The sequence below is a fragment of the Bombina bombina genome, chromosome 4 (genome assembly GCF_027579735.1).
Source record: "Bombina bombina isolate aBomBom1 chromosome 4, aBomBom1.pri, whole genome shotgun sequence".
In the NCBI taxonomy this organism is placed as follows: Eukaryota; Metazoa; Chordata; class Amphibia; order Anura; family Bombinatoridae; genus Bombina; species Bombina bombina.
The window spans coordinates 722677527-722701318 of record NC_069502.1 but is presented as its reverse complement, the minus strand read 5'-3'; the positions used below and the strand labels follow the sequence as shown (position 1 = coordinate 722701318).

General features: G+C 37.4%; 1 protein-coding gene across 1 annotated transcript in view; it reads left to right on the top strand.

The window, feature by feature from the left end:
* Window positions 1-23792, top strand: part of LOC128656779 (deleted in malignant brain tumors 1 protein-like) — a 269497-nt gene that overhangs the window by 63847 nt on the left and 181858 nt on the right. The window contains 4 exon segments of the mRNA XM_053710923.1: window positions 11223-11246; window positions 14143-14166; window positions 14620-14640; window positions 21797-22111. Of these exon segments, the coding sequence (XP_053566898.1) occupies window positions 11223-11246; window positions 14143-14166; window positions 14620-14640; window positions 21797-22111 (384 nt within the window).

Sequence of the window (23792 nt, the reverse complement as noted above, 5' to 3'; positions counted from 1 at the left end):
TCCTGGCTGGGAAGAATTAATACAATTAAGATGAACATCTTCCCAAGACTGCTCTACATTATGCAGACTCTCCCCATTCAACTCCCTAGCACATATATACCACAGATGCAACAGCTGTTTAGCTCGTTCATTTGGAACAGACGCCCCCCCCAGGATAAACAAGTTTATAATGTCCCGTCCTACAACTCAGGGTGGTTTGGGAGTCCCGGACGTTGACGCATACCGGAGGTCTATATTTCTCCAGAGAGTCCTTGATTGGAGGATTCATGGGGAACACAAGAGATGGGTCTCACTGGAGGAAAACCTTAGCCCAGGCACTAATCTCCCCTCTATATGCTGGAACCCAGGATTCCAGGTACTCTTTAAACAAATTAATAACCCGATCACTCAGGAAACACTGAGAATCTGGGATTCTTCTAATAGGATAAACCCATACATATCTTCTTGCCCAGGCCCCTTAACATCACTCTTTCACAATAACGAGTTCTCCCTATTGACTCTAATTAGGAGCTCAGGGACACAGCACAGAGACGCAGACGTCCTACTCATGACTCTAGCTAATAATGACCTGATGAGATCTCAGGAACAGTTGATAGAAACAGACCACAATTGGGCCAGCAATTGGTTCACGTACCGAAAAGTGCACCACTACATCACAACACACCAACATCACTTAAACATGCTACGACCATTAACTAACATTGAGAAATTATATACATCTACACCACCAGTTAAACACAAGCCTTTCCTATATTTATAACATCATTACTCAGCCGCCGCCGGGTAACCTCCCGCGCTCTGTTGAGATGTGGGAAAGAGAACTGGGGGTCACCATCACACCTCAGACAGCGACACTTATTTTTCATAATACCAAATCTGCCTCTATGTCAGCTTCTATCAAAGAAATTAACTATAAAATTTTACATGGGTGGTATCTGACCCCTAGGAGAATCCATAAACTTTTCCCACAGACCAATAATCGCTGCTGGAGGTGTGGACATGTTGGCAGCGGCATGAGTCATACGTGGTGGTGGTGCTCCCAAATAAACTCGTTGTGGCGCACAATAATTACTGAAATAGAACATATTTTCCAAATTAGCCTCCCACTGGACCCCCTTGTGTGGTTATTGAACAAATCAATTAAACTTCCTCAACCTCATTTTAAATCCCTGCTAAAAATTATGACAAATAGCCTAAAAGTGCTGATTGCTCAAAACTGGAGATCATCAGAAATTCCATCTCTGGCCCTATGGCGTAGCAAGGTCACAGATTTGATTGAACTGGAGGAATATGGCTCCTACTTACAAGATAAAAGGGAACAATTCATAGAGTTACAAGAACTATGGGCAAATTATATCAAATACAATAAACCCCAACCTAGTCCATCCGGCAACACATAGAGGTTTTCTAATCGACCATGTAGCAAGAACTTACCCAAGCATTAACGTAGCCAATGATTAATACTTTCAGGTAGATTTTAGTTCATAAAGAGATAAGCATTGAGATGTCTTTGTTTTTGTCACTGTTATCTTGTTATTGTATTAGAAAAAGGTTAAAACAAGAGTCTATGATGCACGGTTTATGTTTTATATTTCTTTCTGTGAAACTGACAATGCGATTACCATAATTGTATTCTCATTTGTTTATTTTATCGATTTCTTTGTATCGTGGATTCTTAATAAAAAAAGTTTTAAAAAAAAAAAAAAAAAAAATCTCTGCATGTCCTCCATCAACAACACGTCTGTAAAGTGTCCTGTCCTTGCCGGCGTGGTTGTGGGAGTCGTAGGATTACTTTCACCTCTTCCCCTGTTAGATTCCCCTTGTGCTGTGACATCACCCTTATACGCTGTGTAAAGCATACTTTTTAATTTATTTTGGAACTGCTGCATCCTTTCCGACTTGCGGTAATTCGGTAACATTTCAGGCACTTTATGCTTATACCGGGGTCTAGTAGCGTGCACACCCAGTTAAGTTCGTTCTCCTTCAGCTTTTTTATACGAGGGTCACTCAACAGGCACAACAGCATGAAAGACCCCATTTGCACAAGGTTGGATGCCGAGCTACTCATGTCCCGTTCCTCATCCTCAGTGATCTCACTGAAGGCATCTTCTTCCCCCCAGCCATGTACAACACCAAGATTATACTTATGGAATGAAGACAAAATAATGTGCCGTTAAAAGGACAGTCAAGTCAAAATTAAACTTTTATGATTTTGATAAGGCATGCAATTTTAAACAACTTTCCAATTTACATCAAATTTGCTATGTTCTCTTGGTATTCTTTTTGAAAGCTAAACCTAGGTAGGCTCATATGCTAATTTCTAAGCCCGTCATGGCTGCCCTATTATCACAGTTAGACAGTTTCCCAGTTATTGACAGTTTCCCAGTTAGACAGTGCTAGTTCATGTGTGTCATATAGATAACATTGTGCTCACTACCGTGGTTTTAATTGAGTCAGCACTGATTGGCTAAAATGCAAGTCTGTCAAAAGAACTGAAATAAAGGGGCAGTTTGCAGAGGCTTAGATACAAAATAATCACAGAGGTAAAAAGTATATTAATATAACCGTGTAGGTTATGCGAAACTGGGAAATGGGTAATAAAGGGATTATCTATCTTTTTAAAACAATAAACATTTTCAAATAGACTGTCCCTTTAAGGTTAAAATAAAGTTCATACATAATTATACACATTGCTAGCAACGAACAATACGATTCTATCCAAGCCTTTAGAAAACCTAACTAATGATTTTCTACAGAAAAGCATCATTAAAGTATATTTGGATTTTTGGAGATAAATCAGTTACTAACTGGAATAATATATACTTTAGATTGTTGAGTCACTTTCTCTGCAAATGTTAACATCAAATGGCCAAATTACAGTTTTAATGCACCCAAATTATGTATTAATGTTCTATACAACATCATTACTTTTTAAATAGTTGCTCAAACTGTTTTCTTAATTCATAGAGTTCAAGCTACATAGGGCACAATGATTATTTAAGGTGTCTCATCATTACTGGGAGATCTCTTAAACTATTTTAGAAAGGCACATTTTAGCTTGGGAGCTGTTTGTATCAATATGCAAGATCCTAGATATGAATGAAAGACACATGCACTTAGATTATGAGTTTTGTGCTAAATAGGGTACAAAACGAACACAACAAATGTTACATTATTTCACTCTCCATAGCTCTGCCATTACGAGTTACTAAAAAGCCTCCTTGTGCATGCGATATGGTGGTGTTAAGCTACATACCGCACAAAAGCCAAGGGCTGCTTTGACGTGCTCGTGCACGCTTTCCCTCATAAACAATAATGGGGAGAGAGTGTTAGAAAAAAACCACCTGAAGCGCGGAATACAAAATCTCCGTAACACAGCCCCATTGATGTCTATGGTGAAAAAAAAGTTACGTTTAAACCTAACACCCTAACATAAACCCCAAGTCTAAACATTCCTAATCCACTGCTCCCGACATCGCAGACACCTAAATAAAGTTATTAACCCCTAATCTGCCGCTCCCAAAATCGCTGCCACTAATAAAAGTAATTAACCCCTATTCCACCGCTTCCCTACATTGCCACCACTATAATAAAGGTATTAACCCCTAAACCTCCGGCCTCCCACATCTCCGCCACTAAATAAACCTATTAACCCCTAAACCGCCACCCCCCACATTGCAAAACGCTAAATTCAACTATTAACCCCTAAACCTAACACCCCCCCTAACTTTAAATTAAAATTACAATATAACTCTATTTAAATAAATAAAAACTTACCTGTGAAATAAATATAAACCTATCATTAAACTATAAATTAACTAACATAACTAATCTAATAAAGTAAAAAATCTACCAATTAAAATATCTAAATTACAAATTTAAAAAAACCTAACACTAAAAAAAAAAAAAAAAAATCTAAATTACAACTAAAAAAAACTAATCCTATGGAAAATTTAAAAAATCTAAGTTTACCAAAAATAATTAAAACTAAAATCCCAAAAAATAAAAAACACTAAAATAAACGAAATTATCAAAAATGAAAACAATTGCACCTAATCTAATAGCCCTATAAAAATAAAAAGCCCCCCCTAAATAAAAACACCCCCTAGCCTACAATAAACTACCAATAGCATTTAAAAGGGCGTTTTGTAGGGCATTGCCCTAAAGAAATCAGCTTTTACCTGTAAAAAAAATACAAAGTCCCCCCAACAACCCCCCAAAATATAAAACCTAACTCTAAAAAAAACCTAAGCTACCCATTGCCTCTAAAGGGGCATTTGTATGGGCATTGTCCTTAAAAGGATATTTAGCTCTTTTTCAAAGCCCAAAGTCCTAATCTTAAAAAAAAAAAAAAAAACACCCATATTTTTTTAAAAAAAAAACTAACACTAACCCCAGAATATCTACTCACGGGTCCTGAAGTCCAGACATCCATCTCCATCCAGACGGCGAGGTCTTCATCCAGACGGCTTCATCCATCCCGGGGGTGTCTTCTATCTTCATCCCGCCGGCCTGGAGCGGAGCCATCCTGAAAGTCGAAGAAATCCTGCGCGGAGCATCCTCTTCATATGGTCCCCGCCGTACACTGAAGTTGAATGCAAGGTAGCTGTTTTAAAATGGCATACCTTGCATTCCTTTTGGCTGATTTGATTCTTCAAATTCAAATCAGCCAATAGGATGAGAGATACTGAAATCCTATTGACTGTTCAAATCAGCAATATTGAGGAGCGGCGGATTAGGGGGTTAATATATTTAAATAGTGTTGGGGGTGTGGGTGGGCGGCAGATTAGGGGTTAATAACTTTATTGAATAGTTGCGATGTGGTTGGGTGACAGATTTGGGTTAATAGGTTTAATTTAGTATTTGCGATGCGGGAGGGCGGTGGTTTAGGGGTTAATAGGTAGTTTATGGGTGTTAATGTACTTTGTAACATTTTAGTTTTAAGTTTTGTGAAACATTTTTGTTACACAAAACCCATAAATACTGCTCTCAGATGACGGTATGGATCGTGTCGGTATAGGCTGTAACGCAAGCATTTTAGCCTCACTGCACAACCTGTAATACCGGCACTATGGAAATCCCACGCAAAAACGTCATTTTTTTGAGTGCGAGATTGACGTTGCGTTACAAGCTAAAATGCTTGCGGTATATCTATACCGACACGACTCCCAATATTGCATTACTGCTTTTACACTGAATAATACTTTTTATATGTTACTCCAAAAAACATATATCTAGGTTCTAAAGTAAGAAAATAATTCCATGTTGGAATAATCAAACACAGTACTTACAGTTTTCTGCTACTTGTAAATAAATAAATAAATAATTAATAACTATTCTGCATCCTTAACATATCTTCTGTCATATATGTAACAGATTCTTAACAGTACACTCCATCACAGACAGGCATTTTGCAAAGCAGAATAGCTTTTGTTCTATGAAATAGTGCTCACACAGAGTGCATGTTATCTATATGTCACAAATAGTGGATACCTATGTCCAGCAATTGTGATACACAACTAAGGGGCTTCTGATCAATTTGTAGCAATAACAGCTGACAGAAATAAAAAACAGATTCCAGTTTCCGAAACTCCTTGTTCAATGTAATCATAACCGTAAATGTGCAATTTAAATTTCCTATTGCCTGACTGTCTACAATGGTAATCACATATTTAACTCCAAGCTACATAAAGGACCTCTTAAGAGCAAGACTCTAGCATACAATGCCCCCCGCCCCAAAAAAAAAACTATAAGAACCCGTAAAACAATTTACGATGCAATATAAAAAATAACACTCCACCAAATTGATTTTCCTTACCCTAATCCTACATTTACAGCATCTTTAATACCCAAGTCTGTAGAAAGTTCCCTAAAGTATCTTCTTCAATGTAGCCTTCACCTGTTTTGGATTCCATGATAATAAAGACAGCACTCCACAAGCTAATTTTCTTACCCTAATCCTTTACCTGCAGTTTCTTCCAAATTAAAATTCTTACGGATAGATTTAGAGTTTTTTCGGTAACGACCCGCGTAGCTAACGCTGGCTTTTTTCTGGCCGCACCTTTTAAATAACTCTGGTATTGAGAGTTCACAGAATGGCTGCGTTAGGCTCCAAAAAAGGAGCGTAGAGCATATTTAACGCAACTTCAACTCTCGATACCAGAGTTGCTTACGGATGCCGTCAGCCTCAAAAACGTGCTTGTGCACGATTCCCCCATAGAAAACAATGGGGCTGTTTGAGCTGAAAAAAAACCTAACACCTGCAAAAAAGCCGCGTTCAGCTCCTAACGCAGCCCCATTGTTGTCTATGGGGAAACACTTCCTACGTCTGCACCTAACACTCTAACATGTACCCGAGTCTAAACACCCCTAACCTTACACTTATTAACCCCTAATCTGCCGCCCCGCTATCGCTGACCCCTGCATATTATTATTAACCCCTAATCTGCCGCTCCGTAAACCGCCGCTACTTACATTATCCCTATGTACCCCTAATCTGCCTCCACCTGCCTACACTTATTAACCCCTAATCTGCCGAGCGGACCTGAGCGCTATTATAATAAAGTTATTAACCCCTAATCCGCCTCACTAACCCTAACACTAACACCCCCCTAAGTTAAATATAATTTAAATCTAACGAAATTAATTAACTCTTATTAAATAAATTATTCCTATTTAAAGCTAAATACTTACCTGTAAAATAAATCCTAATATAGCTACAATATAAATTATAATTATATTATAGCTATTTTAGGATTTATATTTATTTTACAGGTAACTTTGTATTTATGTTAACCAGGTTACAATAGCTATTAAATAGTTAAGAACTATTTAATAGCTAAAATAGTTAAAATAATTACAAAATTACCTGTAAAATAAATCCTAACCTAAGTTACAATTAAACCTAACACTACACTATCAATAAATAAATTAAATAAAATACCTACAATTACACCTAACACTACACTATCAATAAATGAATTAAATACAATATCTACAAATAAATACAATTAAATAAACTAACTAAAGTACAAAAAGTAAAAAAGAACTAAGTTACAAAAATAAAAAAAATTTACCGGACCGGCAACCATCTTCTTCCAAGCGGCATCTTCTATCTTCATCCGATGAGGACCGGCTCCATCGTGAAGACCTCCAGCGCGGACCCATCTTCTTCCGGCGACGTCCAACTGAAGAATGACGGTTCCTTTAAGGGACGTCATCCAAGATGGCGTCCCTAGAATTCCGATTGGCTGATAGGATTTTATCAGCCAATCGGAATTAAGGTAGGAAAATTCTGATTGGCTGATGGAATCAGCCAATCAGAATCAAGTTCAATCCGATTGGCTGATCCGATCAGCCAATCAGATTGAGCTCGGTGTTAATTTATTGATAGTGTAGTGTTAGGTTTAATTGTAACTTAGGTTAGGATTTATTTTACAGGTAATTTTGTAATTATTTTAACTATTTTAGCTATTAATAGTTCTTAACTATTTAATAGCTATTGTACCTGGTTAAAATAAATACAAAGTTACCTGTAAAATAAATATAAATCCTAAAATAGCTATAATATAATTATAATTTATATTGTAGCTATATTAGGATTTATTTTACAGGTAAGAATTTAGCTTTAAATAGGAATAATTTATTTAATAAGAGTTAATTAATTTCGTTAGATTTAAATTATATTTAACTTAGGGGGGTGTTAGTGTTAGGGTTAGACTTAGCTTTAGGGGTTAATCCATTTATTACAGTAGCGGCGAGATTCGGTCGGCAGATTAGGGGTTAATAATTGAAGTTAGGTGTCGGCGATGTTAGGGAGGGCAGATTAGGGGTTAATACTATTTATTATAGGGTTATTGAGGCGGGAGTGAGGCGGATTAGGGGTTAATAACTTTATTATAGTAGCGGTGCTGTCCGCTCGGCAGATTAGGGGTTAATAAGTGTAGGCAGGTGGAGGCGACATTGAGGGGGGCAGATTAGGGGTTAATAAATATAATATAGGGGTCGGCGGTGTTAGGGGCAGCAGATTAGGGGTACATAAGGATAACGTAGGTGGCGGCGCTTTGCGGTCGGCAGATTAGGGGTTAATTATTGTAGGTAGCTGGCGGCGACATTGTGGGGGGCAGGTTAGGGGTTAATAAATATAATATAGGGGTCGGCGGTGTTAGGGGCAGCAGATTAGGGGTACATAAGGATAACGTAGGTGGCGGCGCTTTGCGGTCGGCAGATTAGGGGTTAATTATTGTAGGTAGCTGGCGGCGACGTTGTGTGGGGCAGGTTAGGGGTCAATAAATATAATATAGGGGTCGGCGGTGTTAGGGGCTGCAGATTAGGGGTACATAAGTATAACATAGGTGGCAGTCGGCAGATTAGGGGTTAAAAAATTTAATCAAGTGGAGGCGATGTGGGGGGACCTCGGTTTAGGGGTACATAGGTAGTTTATGGGTGTTAGTGTACTTTAGAGCACAGTAGTTAAGAGCTTTATAAACCGGCGTTAAGAGCCCAGAAAGCTCTTAACTGCTGACTTTTTTCTTCGGCTGGAGTTTTGTCGTTAGATTTCTAACGCTCACTTCAGCCACGACTCTAAATACCGGCGTTAGAAAGATCCCATTGAAAAGATAGGATACGCAAATGACGTAAGGGGATCTGCGGTATGGAAAAGTCACGGCTGGAAAGTGAGCGTTAGACCTTTTCCTGACTGACTCCAAATACCGTCGGTAGCCCAAAACCAGCGTTAGGAGCCTCTAACACTGGTTTTCACGGCTACCGCCCAAATCTAAATCTAGGCCAATGTGTTTTAATCTGTTAATAAAAATACCTGAAATTCCTATGTTTTTCTATTTTGAAATACATATTTCTAGACTTGTGCAGTAGCAAATAATTCATTTCAGGTGAATCTTTCTGAACAAATATTTTGAAAAATGTGTTTCCCTAATATTCGTCTGCTGCGCTATTCCGTAGTCTCCAGGATGCTACAGGTAAGTATTTAACCTTTTAAAGTTAAAGGGACACTGAACCCACATTTTTTCTTTTGTGATTCAGATAGAGCATGCAATTTTAAGCAACTTTCTAATTGACTCCTATTATCAAATTGTGTTCATTCTCTTGGTATCTTTATTTGAAATGCAAGAATGTAAGTTTAGATGCCGGCCCATTTTTGGTGAACAAACTGGGTTGTTCTTGCTGATTGGTGGATAAATTCACCCACCAATAAACAAGTGCTTTCCATGGTTCTGAACCAAACACATAGCTTAGATGCCTTCTTTTTCAAATAAAGAAAGCAAGAGAACGAAGAAAAATTGATAATAGGTGTAAATTAGAAAGTTGCTTAAAATTGCATGCTCTATCTGAATCACGAAATAAATAATTTGTGTTCAGTTTCCCTTTAATTTAAAGGAAACAAATGCATATTACTGAATTTCAATAGTATTTGTTTTGTTTTCTTAGTTGGTGCGTTTGTTTCATAATATGTATATATTTATATAGATAGATATAGATACATATTTAACAAAAAAATATTCAGATATATATCTTTTTAAATTAAAAGAACATTTTCTTATATGTGAAGAACATAGGTATTTAAAGTATTCCTAAAGCACCTTTGGGTTTAGCATAGTTGGTCTAGCGCAGTGTCGGGTAAGCGCACAAGCGATAACAAGTAGGTTTTTTTTAGCATGCCCCATACAAGTCTACTTATATTTATTAATGTGTACTATCGTTATATTTATTAAGGAGACAGTGTACTCAGTCAAGCAGCAGATAAGAGTTCATTGTATTTAAAGTTTATGTAAAACACCTTTTAAAAAGGGCTGAGCTCTCTTCCACGCCCCATCCCCCACTGGAAGCCTAATTTTTACCAGTAAAATACATAAAGCCTTAGAGGTATATTTATTAATGTACGAGCGGACATGATACGAAGTAGCGTATCATGTCCACCGCACATCGATAAATGCCAACAGCATACATTGTGTGCATTTATCATTGCACCAGCCGTTCTTGTGAACGGCTGGTGCAATGCCACCCCCTGCAGATTTGTGGCCATTAGGTGACAATCAACCCAATCGTATTCAATCAGGTTGATTTCTGTCTGCAGGCAGACAAGTTACTGAGCAGGGGTCTTTAGAAAACAAGGGGCATACAGAGCTTAATAAATATTCCCCATAGATTATGTGTAGTGAAAAAATATTAGTGCTATCCATAGTACTTCTATTTTTGTACTCGTAATGCCAGTCGGAAGTTATTGTTTATCTCTCAAGGGTAGACATAGTGTATGCATGTTGGATAGCACAGGTCTGCTAAATCCCTCACATAATAGACTTCTATGGGGGTGGCCAGTAAACGTAATGGGTCTGACGATCAAAAGCTCTCCAGCATGGAGAGAAATCACACAAAATAGTTTAGACTATATATTGTAAAGTAGGAATCTCTCCTTCACATACAGAACTCAGCATAGTGAAATAAAGATCTCTCAAGATAAATTTAGATTTTTTACATTTTTTTAGGGACCTCGCTGTATTGCTGAGACGCCTTAGAGCATCTTGCCTAAGTGGAGAGTTTTAAATCATCAGGCCCAAAGTCAAATATTACTTGCGCGTTAAGCCAATTTTGCACTAAGCCGCTGGCGCGCAAGTAATGGAGTTCTCTATATAGTTCTGTTAGGACTCTATTTATTAAAGGGAGTATTGAACCCAAAAAAATGTATTTCATGATTCAGATAGAGCAGGCAATTTTAAGCAACTTTCTAATTTACTCCTATTATCAAAATGTCTTCATTCTCTCGGTATCTTTATTTGAAAAGCAAGAATGTAAGTTTAAATGCCGGACCATATTTGGTGAACAACCTGGGTTGTTCTTGTTGATTGGTGGATAAATTCACCCACCAATAAACAAGTGCTGCCCAGGGTCTGAACCAAAAAATAGCTTAGATGCCTTATTTTTTAAAGAAAGATAGCAAGAGAACAAAGACAAATTAATAATAGGAGTAAATTATAAAATTGCTTAAAATTGCATGCTTTATCTGAATAATGAAAGAAAAAATTTGGGTTCAGTATCCCTTTAATCTGCAAAGTAGCTTCAGAGCTCCAGTATTTCAGACTCATTAGAGCAAGCTTAAAACGCTAGTTATGTAGCTGCATTCTACAGGAATGTGATTGACCCCTGTATTTGGTATTTTAAATATATTATTGATCGACCATATACTAAAACTTTATATTCTCTTTCAGCAGTTAATTCTACATCACGTCCAGGTAATAGTTTTCATTCAATGCCATTGGTTTTAAACTGCTTTTATTTTAAATATTTGTATCATGCATATTAAAGGTCAATAATTAAACACATATAAATATTTTATTTATAATTTATTTTTATTGAGAAAATTGGGTTCCAACAAAAGTAATACAGATTATCCACGCAGGGATGTACATATACTGAAACAATCACATTATGATCATAAACTTTGGGCAAAGATAACTTATAATGAGAGAATGAATACATATAAAGGAAAATAGCATATATAAATGGTACCGGGAAAATTCTAATTATGGATGCTCAAGGGTACTGGAGTGATTTCTCAGTTTAAGTTATAATGTCTTATAGTTCTGCGCCTCTCATAGTTTTGGAAGGGGGGGAAAGAGGGAGAAAAAAAAAGGGGAGGGGAAAAAGGAAAGGTGAGCGGGCTCATCCATGAGAAGTGTAAAGGGTTTTAAGAGTACATGGATATCAGGGATCTTAACCGTTGTATTTTTCAATCCATGGTAGCCATATTTCGTAGTAGGTATCTAGCTTGTCCAAAACCGAATAGGAGTAGGACTCCATCTTCTGTATAAAGGTCAGTGTTGCTTTGACTTGGGTGATCATGGGGCGGATTTTTGCTTCCAGGCCTTCGCGATTTCAAGTTTGATAGACATCAGCAGGTAGATAGTGAGCGATTTTTGTGCTATTGTCATGGCTGGAAAATCTAGATGAAGAAGGCATGTTTGTGGGCTAAGTGTCAAAGTAATACCCAGTGAATGAAGAATGTTAAAGAGCTGCCTCCAAAGAGGTGTAATTATTGGGCAAGACCACCAAATATGACTCTGTGTGCCAACCTGGCCACATTCTCTCCAACATATTGGGGAGTGGGAAGGGTAAATTTTATAGAGGGAAGCAGGGGTCAAATGCCAGCGAACAGTGATCTTATAATGGAGTTCCCATAATGTTGCACAATGCAGCATTTTTTTAGTATACAATAGTTCTCTGTGCCAAGTGTCGGTGTCAGCTGCAAAATGTAGTTCTTTATCCCAGGCTAAGTGTTGTGAGATCTTGTGATGCGAGTTCTGGCACGGTCATAGAGGTCCGAGATGTACAGAATATTAAACTCTCGCCAAGCAGAGATGTGGGAGTCAGGGAGACAAAAAAAGGAACTTACAATAGTTTTTTGCGGTGATGGGTGAGGGGCAATTGTGGGCACGTGTCTAATTTGGTCCCAATATTGCAGAGTGTTGGTGATCACAGGATGTGTCACCCCTAGTTCCTTTCTATAATGTTATTGGATCCAGAGTAGATCACATAGTTGTAGCTCTGGTGGCAAGAGAGACTGTTCCACCGCCCTCCAAGAGGATACACTTGAAGTGTAACTCCAGCTTAAAAGGTGGGTTAGGTGAGCGGCTTGGTAGTATTTGGAAGGCTCAGCCCACCTTTAGAGATATCTCGCTGTAGGGTCTGCTTGGAGGTCCTAGGTTTCTTATTCTTCCAAATATAGGAGATTAGGAGGCTCTGTAATTTATTAATGATGTGTCTAGGTACATTAATCGGAAGTGATCGGAACAGGTAAAGTAATTTGGGTATAAGACATTTTGACAACAGCTATCCTCCCTGTCTACGATATCTCTCGATATTTCCAAGAATCAAAGAGATTTTTCCATTCAGGTAATCTGTCCGTAAAGTTCTTAGTGATAATTGTGGCTGGGGTCATGCTAAGGTGTACTCCAAGGAGTTTCATGGAGTCTTTAGACCAAGTAAACTTAAATCATCTCTGTAATAGGGCCAGATCAGAGGGTGCGATATGAATAGACAAAGCTTCAGTCTTGGTTATGTTCAATTTATAATGGCTCAGGGTACGAAAGGACTCAAGGAGTCAAAAAACAGCTGGGAGGGACTCGAATTGGTGGGTCAGAAGTAGGGTGCCTAAAGTAGAGAAGCCGGAGATGGCCGGAGCTAATCTAATAGCTTGTGCAACTGGTTCTATGGAGAGTGCAAATAATAGTAGTGAGAGGGGACAGCCCTGTCTAATGCAGTTGGAGATCTCAAAATGTCTAGATTGAAAACCGACACCTTTAACTCTAGCTGTCGGGTTAGATCATAGGGCTTGTAAAGCAATGATAAATTTGGTTGGTAGTCCGAATGCCCTCAAAGTCTCCCAGAGATACACCCATCTCACCCTGTTGAAGGCCTTCTCGGCATCCAACGACAGGGCAAGAAGGGGGACATTCTCCTCTCCAGCTCTCGTAAGTATGTTAAGTATGTGTCTAGTGGTCCTTCTCTGAGAGGGATGAAACCCACCTGATCTGGGTGCATCATGTTGGATATTATTGTAGAGAGTTGAGTAGCAATGATTTTGGCGTTTAATTTGGTGTCCAGGTTGAGCAACGAAATGGGGCGATAACTGCTACATTCTTTGGGGTCTTTACCTGGTTTCAGAATTGTAGTGACTATTGCTTCTAGGTATTCTTTACGGAAGGAGCCCTTATGCTGTACCTCATTAAAGGTTCTACAGAGAATGGGTGTGATTTGGGGCTCAAAGGTTTTATAGAATTGAGCAATAAAACCATCCGTACCAGGGGATTTTGCTAACTTAAGTTCTTTAATACTCTTTTGTACTTCTTCTATGGAGAGTGGGATTATGAGGTCTTGGGCGGCCTCTTGAGCAAGTTGAGGGAGGTCGAGAGTCGCTAGAAAAGAGCGGATCTCCGTCACAGATTAAGATGAGGTCTTGATGTGCAGTAGATGCCAAGTTATATAGGTCAGAATAGAAGTCTCTAAAAGTTTCACATATAAATATTTTAAGAAGAAACATATCCATATCTATTTTTGTTCTCATAATACCAGTCCACATATATATATATAATTGATTGCCGGATACTAACACTTTGTATTCTCTTTCAGCAGTTAATTTTACAACACGTTCAGGTAATACTTTTAATTCAATGTCATTCATTTTAAACTTCCTTAATTTAAAATATATTTTATCATCCGTATGAAAGGGCAACAAAAATTAAACATGTAGAAATATTTTAACAAGAAACTAACCTGTGTAAAATGCTGAGGGAAGTGCATGTTTGTGCACAACACATCCCTAAAGGCAGATTGCTCACTGGCTGATAAAGACAATTGGACATTGACATTCCAGCAGTGGAATAAAACATAAACAATGTCATTAAAGACAACATTCACTATCTGCATTATTTAAAAACACAGTATACACATTACATCTATGTCACTTATTGCAATATTAGCTTCAGTTTGTAAATTTATATGCTTATATTATTTTTTTCCATTACTTTTTATGCAGCAAAATCCCCTAATGATTATCCACATTGATTATCCATATTCTAACAATTGTATTTTTTTTTATTTCTACAGTTAATCAAACAACATTTCCAGGTAATAATCATTATGACTATCTCTATGTAAATGATTGCACATTATGGGGTAGATTTATCAAATGCTGGGCGGACATGATTCACTGTTTCAAAAAAGAGAGAGAAAGTGTGATGTCACTACTGAAGATATCGATGGGTGGGCTGATAATAGTATAAGATTGGCCTTATTCACAATAATGGTGGCACTTAGGTGCTGTGTACATAAACAAGTATTTACAAATACAACCAAAGGCAGTTGCAAAAAGATGTACACTACTTATGTAGCACTCTAACCCACAATAATAATGGTAAGTCTAGCGTGATGTATAGTACAAGAAATGACAAATTAAAACATTAAACTTTAATAGATATACGGTAGAGATATGTTAATGAAATGCTATTGATAAAAAGCGTATTTGGGGTAGTTAGTTAGTAACAGGCATAGAAAATATTTACTTACAGTGGCCCTTTAATATAAAAATATTGGCTGTGCAAATCTGGGGAATGGGTAGTAAAGGCATTATCTATCTTTTTAAACAATAACAATTTTGGTGTTGACTGTCCCTTTAATATATATTTTACATGACTGGCTTTAAAACTAGAAAAGTAGAGATAATTCCTGTATGATTACTACACATGGTTTTATGCATTTCCAATATGAAGTAGAAGTGTAGGGAAAGCGTTTGAGAGCAAAAGAGGACACAATAGTTACGTCTCTTTGAAAAAACAAACAAACATACCTTAGGTTGTTTCAAAATTGTAACAATTGTTTCCCCTAATTATTAGGTTCAGGTGTTCTGTCAAAAAGAGCTACCTTCTCGAGATTTGCCCTTGAATCCCCCAGGCAGAGGCAAAAAAATAGTGAAGATGGTGAATTACAGTGCAGTGTATACTGTATATGTTTTATTAACAATGCTCATAAGAGCTGCTGGTGCAACGCCACCCCCTGCAGACTCGGGGTGTCAATCAAACCGATCGTACTCGATCGGGTTGTATTGTGGCGATGTGTGTCCGCCTGCTCACAGCAGGCGGACAGGTTATGGAGCTGCGGTCTTTGCAACCGATGCTTCATAACTGCTGTTTCTGGCGAGTCTGAAGACTCGCCAGAAACAGGGGCCATCAAGCTCCATACGGAGGTTGTTAAATAGAGCCCTAGGTGTAAATTAGAAATTTGCTTAAAATTGCATGCTCTATCTGAATCACAAAAGAAAAAATTTGGGTTCAGTGTCCCTTTAATTTAAAGGAAACAAATGCATATTCCTGAATTTCAATAGTATTTGTTTTGTTTTCTTAGTTGGTGCGTTTGTTTCATAATATGTATATATTTATATAGATAGATATAGATACATATTTTACAAAAAAAATATTCAGATATATTTCTTTTTAAATTAAAATAACATTTTCTTCTATGTGAAGAACATAGGTATTTAAAGTATTCCTAATGCACCTTCGGGTTTAGCATAGTTGGTCTAGCGCAGTGTCGGGTAAGCGCACAAGCGATAACAAGTAGGTTTTTTTAGCACGCCCCATAGAAGTCTACTTATATTTATTAATGTGTACTATCGTTATATTTATTAAGGAGACAGTGTACTCAATCAAGCAGCAGATAAGAGTTCATTGTATTTAAAGTTTATGTAAAACACCTTTTAAAAAGGGCTGAGCTCTCTTCCACCCCCCATCCCCCACTGGAAGCCTAATTTTTACCAGTAAAATACATAAAGCCTTAGCGGTATATTTATTAATGTACGAGCGGACATGATACGAAGTAGCGTATCATGTCCACCACACATCAATAAATGCCGAAAGCATACGCTGTCTGCATTTATCATTGCACCAGCAGTTCTTGTGAACGGCTGGTGCAATGCCACCCCCTGCAGATTTGCGGCCAATAGGCCACTAGCAGGGGGTGTCAATCAACCCGATCGTATTCAATCAGGTTGATTTCTGTCTGCAGGCAGACAAGTTATTGAGCAGAGGTCTTTAGAAAACAAGGGGCATACGGAGCTTGATAAATATTCCCCATAGAATATAAGTGTAGTGAAAAAATATTAGTGCTATCCATAGTACTTCTATTTTTGTACTCGTAATGCCAGTCGGAAGTTATTGTTTATCTCTCAAGGGTAGACATAGTGTATGCATGTTGGATAGCACAGGTCTGCTAAATCCCTCACATAATAGACTTCTATGGGGGTGGCCAGTAAACGTAATGGGTCTGACGATCAAAAGCTCTCCAGCATGGAGAGAAATCACACAAAATAGTTTAGACTATATATTGTAAAGTAGGAATCTCTCCTTCACATACAGAACTCAGCATAGTGAAATAAAGATCTCTCAAGATAAATTTAGATTTTTTACATTTTTTTAGGGACCTCGCTGTATTGCAGAGATGCCTTAGATAATCTTGCCTAAGTGGAGAGCTTTAAATCATCAGGCCCAAAGTGAAATATTACTTGCGCGTTAAGCCAATTTTGCACTAAGCCGCTGGCGCGCAAGTAATGGAGTTCTCTATATAGTTCTGTTAGGACTCTATTTATTAAAGGGAGTACTGAACCCAAATTTTTCTTTTGTGATTCAGATAGAGCAGGCAATTTTAAACAACTTTCTAATTTACTCCTATTATCAAAATGTCTTCATTCTCTTGGTATCTTTATTTGAAAAGCAAGAATGTAAGTTTAAATGCCGGTCCATATTTGGTGAACAACCTGGGTTGTTCTTGTTGACTGGTGGATAAATTCACCCACCAATAAACAAGTGCTGTCCAGGGTCTGAACAAAAAAAATAGCTTAGATGCCTTATTTTTCAAAGAAAGATAGCAAGAAAACAAAGACAAATTAATAATAGGAGTAAATTATAAAGTTGCTTAAAATTGCATGATCTATCTGGATAATGAAAGAAAAAAATTGGGTTAAGTGTACCTTTAATCTGCAAAGCAGCCTCAGAGCTCCAGCATTTCAGACTCATGAGAGCAAGCTTAAAACGCTAGTTATGTAGCTGCATTCTACAGGAATGTGATTGACCCCTGTAATTGGTATTTTAAATATATTATTGATCGACCATATACTAAAACTTTATATTCTCTTTCAGCAGTTAATTCTACATCACGTCCAGGTAAAAAATTTTGTTTAATGCCATTGGTATTAAACTGCTTTTATTTTAAATATTTGTATCATGCATATTAAAGGTCAATAATTAAACACATATAAATATTTTAAGAAGAAACATATCCATAACGCTTCTATTTTTGTGCTCATAATACCAGTCCAGCATTTTCTTTATCACTCAAGGGAAACATCTAGCGCGTGCTTACATCTGCATCTTGGAAAGGATGGGTCCACTAAATCCATCACATAGTCGACTTCTATTGGTGCATCAGATATTGCTTGAGCACTAAGCCGATGGTGCACATGTAGTGGAATTCTTTATGTAGTTCTTTGTGTATATATATATATATATATATATATATATCCTCTAATATAAAAGTGTGTTTGTCCGAAGCTGTAATGCGCAGTAGAGACAGCGTGAAGACAAACACACCTGGCCTTACACAACCTAACCGTCCTGATCTGCTGTCCAGGGGGAGTGGGCAGGGCCAGGTAGAGTGGGCAGGGCTGGGGTGTGGCAGGCGTGATCTGTAGAGAGAGTGCGTAAAAGAAGGGGGAGACAGAGCAAAAGAGAGGGGCGAGAGAGAGCAAAAGAGGGGGGAGAAAGTACACAAAAGAGAGGGATCAGAAAGAGCACACAAGAAAGGGGTCAGAAAGAGCACAAAAGAGAGTGAGGGAGAAAAAGAGCACGAAAGAGAGGGGGGAGAATAAGAGCACAAAAGAGAGAGGGAAGAGAGAGCACAAAAGAGAGGGGAGAGAGAGCACAAAAGAGAGGGGGGAGAGAGAACACAAAAGAGAGGGGGAGAGAGAGTACAAAAGAGAGGGGGGAGAGAGAGCACAAAAGGGAGGGGGGAGAGAGAACACAAAAGAGAGGGGGGAGAGAGAGCACAAAAGAGAGGGGGAGAGAGAGCTTAAAAGAGAGGGGGAGAGCATAAAAGAGAGGGGGACAAAGAGAGAGAACACAAAAGAGAATGGGACAGAGAGAGAGAGAGCAAAGGGTGGGACCGCTGTACTGCAAAAAATGGCCCATGTTCACGGGCTTTAGGACTAGTGTATATATATATATAATTGATTGCCTGATACTAACACTTTGTATTCTCTTTCAGCAGTTAATTTTCCAACACGTTCAGGTAATACTTTTAATTCAATGCAATTCATTTTAAACTTCCTTAATTTAAAATATATTTTATCATTCGTATGAAAGGGCAGCAAAAATTAAACATGTAGAAATATTTTAACAAGAAACTAACCTGTGTAAAATGCTGAGGGAAGTGCATGTTTGTGCACAACACATCCCTAAAGGCAGATTGCTCACTGGCTGATAAAGACAATTGGACATTGACATTCCAGCAGTGGAATAAAACATAAATAATGTCATTAAAGACAACATTCACTATCTGCATTATTTAAAAACACAGTATACACATTACATCTATGTCACCTTATTGCAATATTAGCTTCAGTTTGTAAATTTATATGCTTATATTATTTTTTCCATTACTTTTTATGCGGCAAAATCTCCTAATGATTATCCATATTGATTATCCATATGCTAACAAATTGTATTTTTTATTTCTACAGTTAATCAAACAACATTTCCAGGTAATAACCATCATGACTATCTCTATGTAAATAATTGCACATTATGGGGTAGATTTATCAAATGCTGGGCGGACATGATTCACTGTCGGCATTTATCACTGCACAAGCATTTTTTGTGAAATACTTGTGCAATGCCGCCACCTGCACCTAAAAGGTGGTGGACAAGTTAAGGAGCAGCGGTCTTATGACTGCTTCTTCTTAACTTAGGTTTTCGGTGAGCCAGGAACCTCGAGCGTAGAAAGCAGCATCCGCTGCTTAATAAATCTAACTCCATGGCTCTTCTACTGGCAAATTAACTGTTAAACACTAATCACAGCTAGTTAATACTACCTCACTGTAATGAAACAATTATTGGAATTTGGAAAATTCAACTTTACTAAAGCTTTGGAAACATTGTGAAGCTCAGTGATGTAAGAATACTTTCAGAGCTTCATTTAGGGAAAACGCTATGAATTTTAAGATAAACTGGTTCCCTTACCATAATAATCATGGAAGTAATGTTGGCTTCCATGCTATAAATAGAGACAGAGATTGAGAGTTGGAAAAATACTTTAAAGCAATTAAACAATATGACTTTTTCAGTATTTGATGAAGTTACTTTTTAAAGGGACCGTTTACACCAGAATTGTTATTGTTTTGAAATATATATAATCCCTTTATTACCCATTACCCAGTTTAAAATAACCAACACAGTTATATTAATATACTTTTTACCATTGTGATTACCTTGTATCTAAGCATCTTCTGACAGCCCCCTGATCACATGACTTTATTTATTATCTATTAACTCTCATTTTAGCCAATTAGTGCTGTGTTGTGCTGACTCCTAAATAACTTATCGGGCATGAGCACAATGTTATCAATATGGCCCACATCAACTAGCAGTCTCTTGTGATAATAAAATAGCAGTAATTTAGAGGTTTAAATGTTATAAAGTATATTAATATAAAAATGTTGGTTGTGAAAATCTGGGGAATGGGTAGTAAAGGCGGTGTCTATCTTTTTAAACAATAACAATTTTGGTGTTGACTGTCCCTTTAATATATATTTTACATGACTGGCTATAAAAGTAGAAAAGTAGAGATAATTCCTGTATGATCACTACACATGGTTTTATGCATTTCCAAGATGAAGTGGAAGTGTAGGGAAAGTGTTTGAGAGCAAAAGAGGACACAATAGTTACTTTTCTAAGTCCATATTTCTCTTTGAAAAAACAAACAAACATACTTCAGGTTGTTTTTAAAATTGTAACAGTTGTTTCCCCTAATTATTAGGTTTAGGTGTTCTGTCAAAAAGAGCTACCTTCTCGAGATTTGCCCTTGAACCCTCCAGACAGAGGCAAAAAAATAGTGAAGATGGGGGAATTACAGTGCAGTGTATATATTTTTGATTAACAATGCATAAACTGAACTTAGTGTGACTTATAACTCCTCCACCAGCAGTTACAGAGAAGTTAGCTCTTTTCGACAGAACAAGCAGTCGTCGAGATTTGCTACCTGTAATCTGTGCATGCACACAATTATGTAATCGATTACGAAATTGTGAGAATGCTCAAGGTCGAGGTAGCAAATCTCGACAAGGAAGCTCTTTTCGATAGGACATAGGCAACAGAAGAGACAATCAACCTATTATAAATTATTTCCTGTCCATATAATTTTGAAGTTTATTTTCATTTAACTGTTTATGCAGTTACAGAATGTAATGCAATTTTATTAGTGTACACAGAATTCCATATACTTATAAATGAAAAATAGATGGCAAACCAGTGATAGAGAGCAGAAATACAATTACATCACTACATTATTAATTAAATCCACATTTGCTAAGTTCTACGTAATCATAGATAGCAGTTAATAGTGTCTGTATGAGACAACAAAATGTCTTACAGTGGAGAAGTGGAGATACAACTAAGCAGTATTTGCAGCATCATGGGCAGATTTATCACGGCCCAAATTGGGCCGTATACCCTTGTTTCTGTGCGAGCCTTCAGGCTCACCGGAAACAGGAGTTAAGAAGCAGTGGTCTTAAGACCGCTGCTCCTTAACTCATACACCTCCGTTGAGGAGGCAGAAATCAATCCGCCCAATCTCATACGATCGGGTTGATGGACACCCCCTGCTAGCGGCCAATCTGCAGGGGTCGGTATTGCACAAGCAGTTCACCAGAACTGCTTGTGCAATGTTAAATGCCGTCAGCGTATGCTGTTGGCATTCAGCGATGTCTGGCGGACTTGATTGGCTACAGCGGATCATTTCCGTCAGACACTTGATAAATTGGCCCCCAGATCTTGTTTTTACTACTAAGGAAAAAAGTTCTGTTTTTCAATTAAATATTGGAGTTTTGAAACCTCAGTGTCATATTTCATTTTTGATCTGTTAAGTAGAGCTAATTATTTGTTCTTTCACATGAATTTTATTTTTGTTTTGCAAACTGAAAAAATTAAATGTAATATTTATCTGCACTTGTTCATTTTAGGATACTACCCTGTCCGGCTTGTGGGTGGATATAATAATTGTTCTGGACGTGTGGAAATTTTCTACAACAATGCCTGGGGTACAGTTTGTGATGACAACTGGGACATAAATGATGCAAATATTGTATGCAGACAGCTGAATTGTGGATATGCAAATGCAGCTTTAGGAAATGCATATTTTGGACAAGGCTCTGGCTACATTCTGCTTGACGGTATCAATTGTTATGGATATGAAAACTATATTTGGCAGTGCCCGCACAATGGCTGGGGATCTCATGACTGTAGTTCTTCTGAAGATTCTTCTGTGATCTGCTCAGGTATCTGCATATTGTATTAACTATTAAATAATCATTAAATACAGCAAAATCGCACAATAAACATACAATACCCCTTACTCTCAATTTTAATTGAGCATTAGATTTTTTTTCTGTCAAATTTCAAAATTTACCAGCTCCCTTGTATCATGTGACAGCCATCAGCCAATCACACACTAATATTTGTATAACTGAACTCATACTCAGTAATAAAAAGACTTTGCACAATTTAATAATGGAAGTGAATTTTAAAGTATCATTAAACTGCATGGCATATCTGAATCATGAAAGATTAACTTTAGTGTTCCTTTCAGTTAGCAGAGATTATACTTATGGAATGAAGACAAATTAATGTGCTGTTAAAAGGACAGTCAAGTCAAAATTAAACTTTTATGATTTTGATAGGGCATGCAATTTTAAACAACTTTCCAATTGACATCAAATTTGCTATGTTCTCTTGGTATTCTTTTTGAAAGCTAAACCTAGGTAGGCTCATATGCTAATTTCTAAGACCGTCATGGCTGCCCTATTATCGCAGTTAGACAGTTTCCCAGTTATTGACAGTTTCCCAGTTAGACAGTGCTAGTTCATGTGTGTCATATAGATAACATTGTGCTCACTACCGTGGTTTTAATTGAGTCAGCACTGATTGGCTAAAATGCAAGTCTGTCAAAAGAACTTAAAAAAAGAGGCAGTCTGCAGAACTTAGATACAAAATAATCACAGAGGTAAAAAGTATATTAATATAACCGTGTTGGTTATGCGAAACTGGGGAAGGGTAATAAAGGGATTATTTATCTTTTTAAACAATAAATATTTTCAAATAGACTGTCCCTTTAAGGTTAAAATAAAGTTCATACATAATTATACACATTGCTAGCAACGAACAATACGATTCTATCCAAGCCTTTAGAAAACCTAACTAATGATTTTCTACAGAAAAGCATCATTAAAGTATATTTGGATTTTTGGAGATAAATCAGTTACTAACTGGAATTATATATACTTTAGATTGTTGAGTCACTTACTCTGCAAATTTTAACATCAAATGGCCAAATTACAGTTTTAATGCACCCAAATTATGTATTAATGTTCTATACAACATCATAAGTTTTTAAATAGTTGCTCAAACTGTTTTCTTAATTCATAGAGTTCAAGCTACATAGGGAACAATGATTATTTAAGGTGTCTCATCATTACTGGGAGTTCACTTAACTATTTTAGAAAGGCACATTTTAGCTTGGGAGCTGTTTGTATCAATATGCAAGATCCTAGATATGAATGAAAGACACATGCACTTAGATTATGAGTTTTGTGCTAAATAGGGTACAAAACGAACACAACAAATGTTACATTATTTCACTCTCCATAGCTCTGCCATTACGAGTTACTAAAAAGCCTCCTTGTGCATGCGATATGGTGGTGTTAAGCTACATACCGCACAAAAGCCAAGGGCTGCTTTGAAGTGCTCGTGCGCGCTTAATTAATGGGGAGAGAGTGTTAGAAAAAAAACACCTGAAGCGCGGAATACAAAATCTCCGTAACGCAGCCCCATTGATGTCTATGGGGAAAAAAAAGTTACGTTTAAACCTAACACCCTAACATAAACCCCAAGTCAAAAAACTCCTAATCCACCGCTCCCGACATTGCCGACACCTAAATAAAGTTATTAACCCCTAATCTG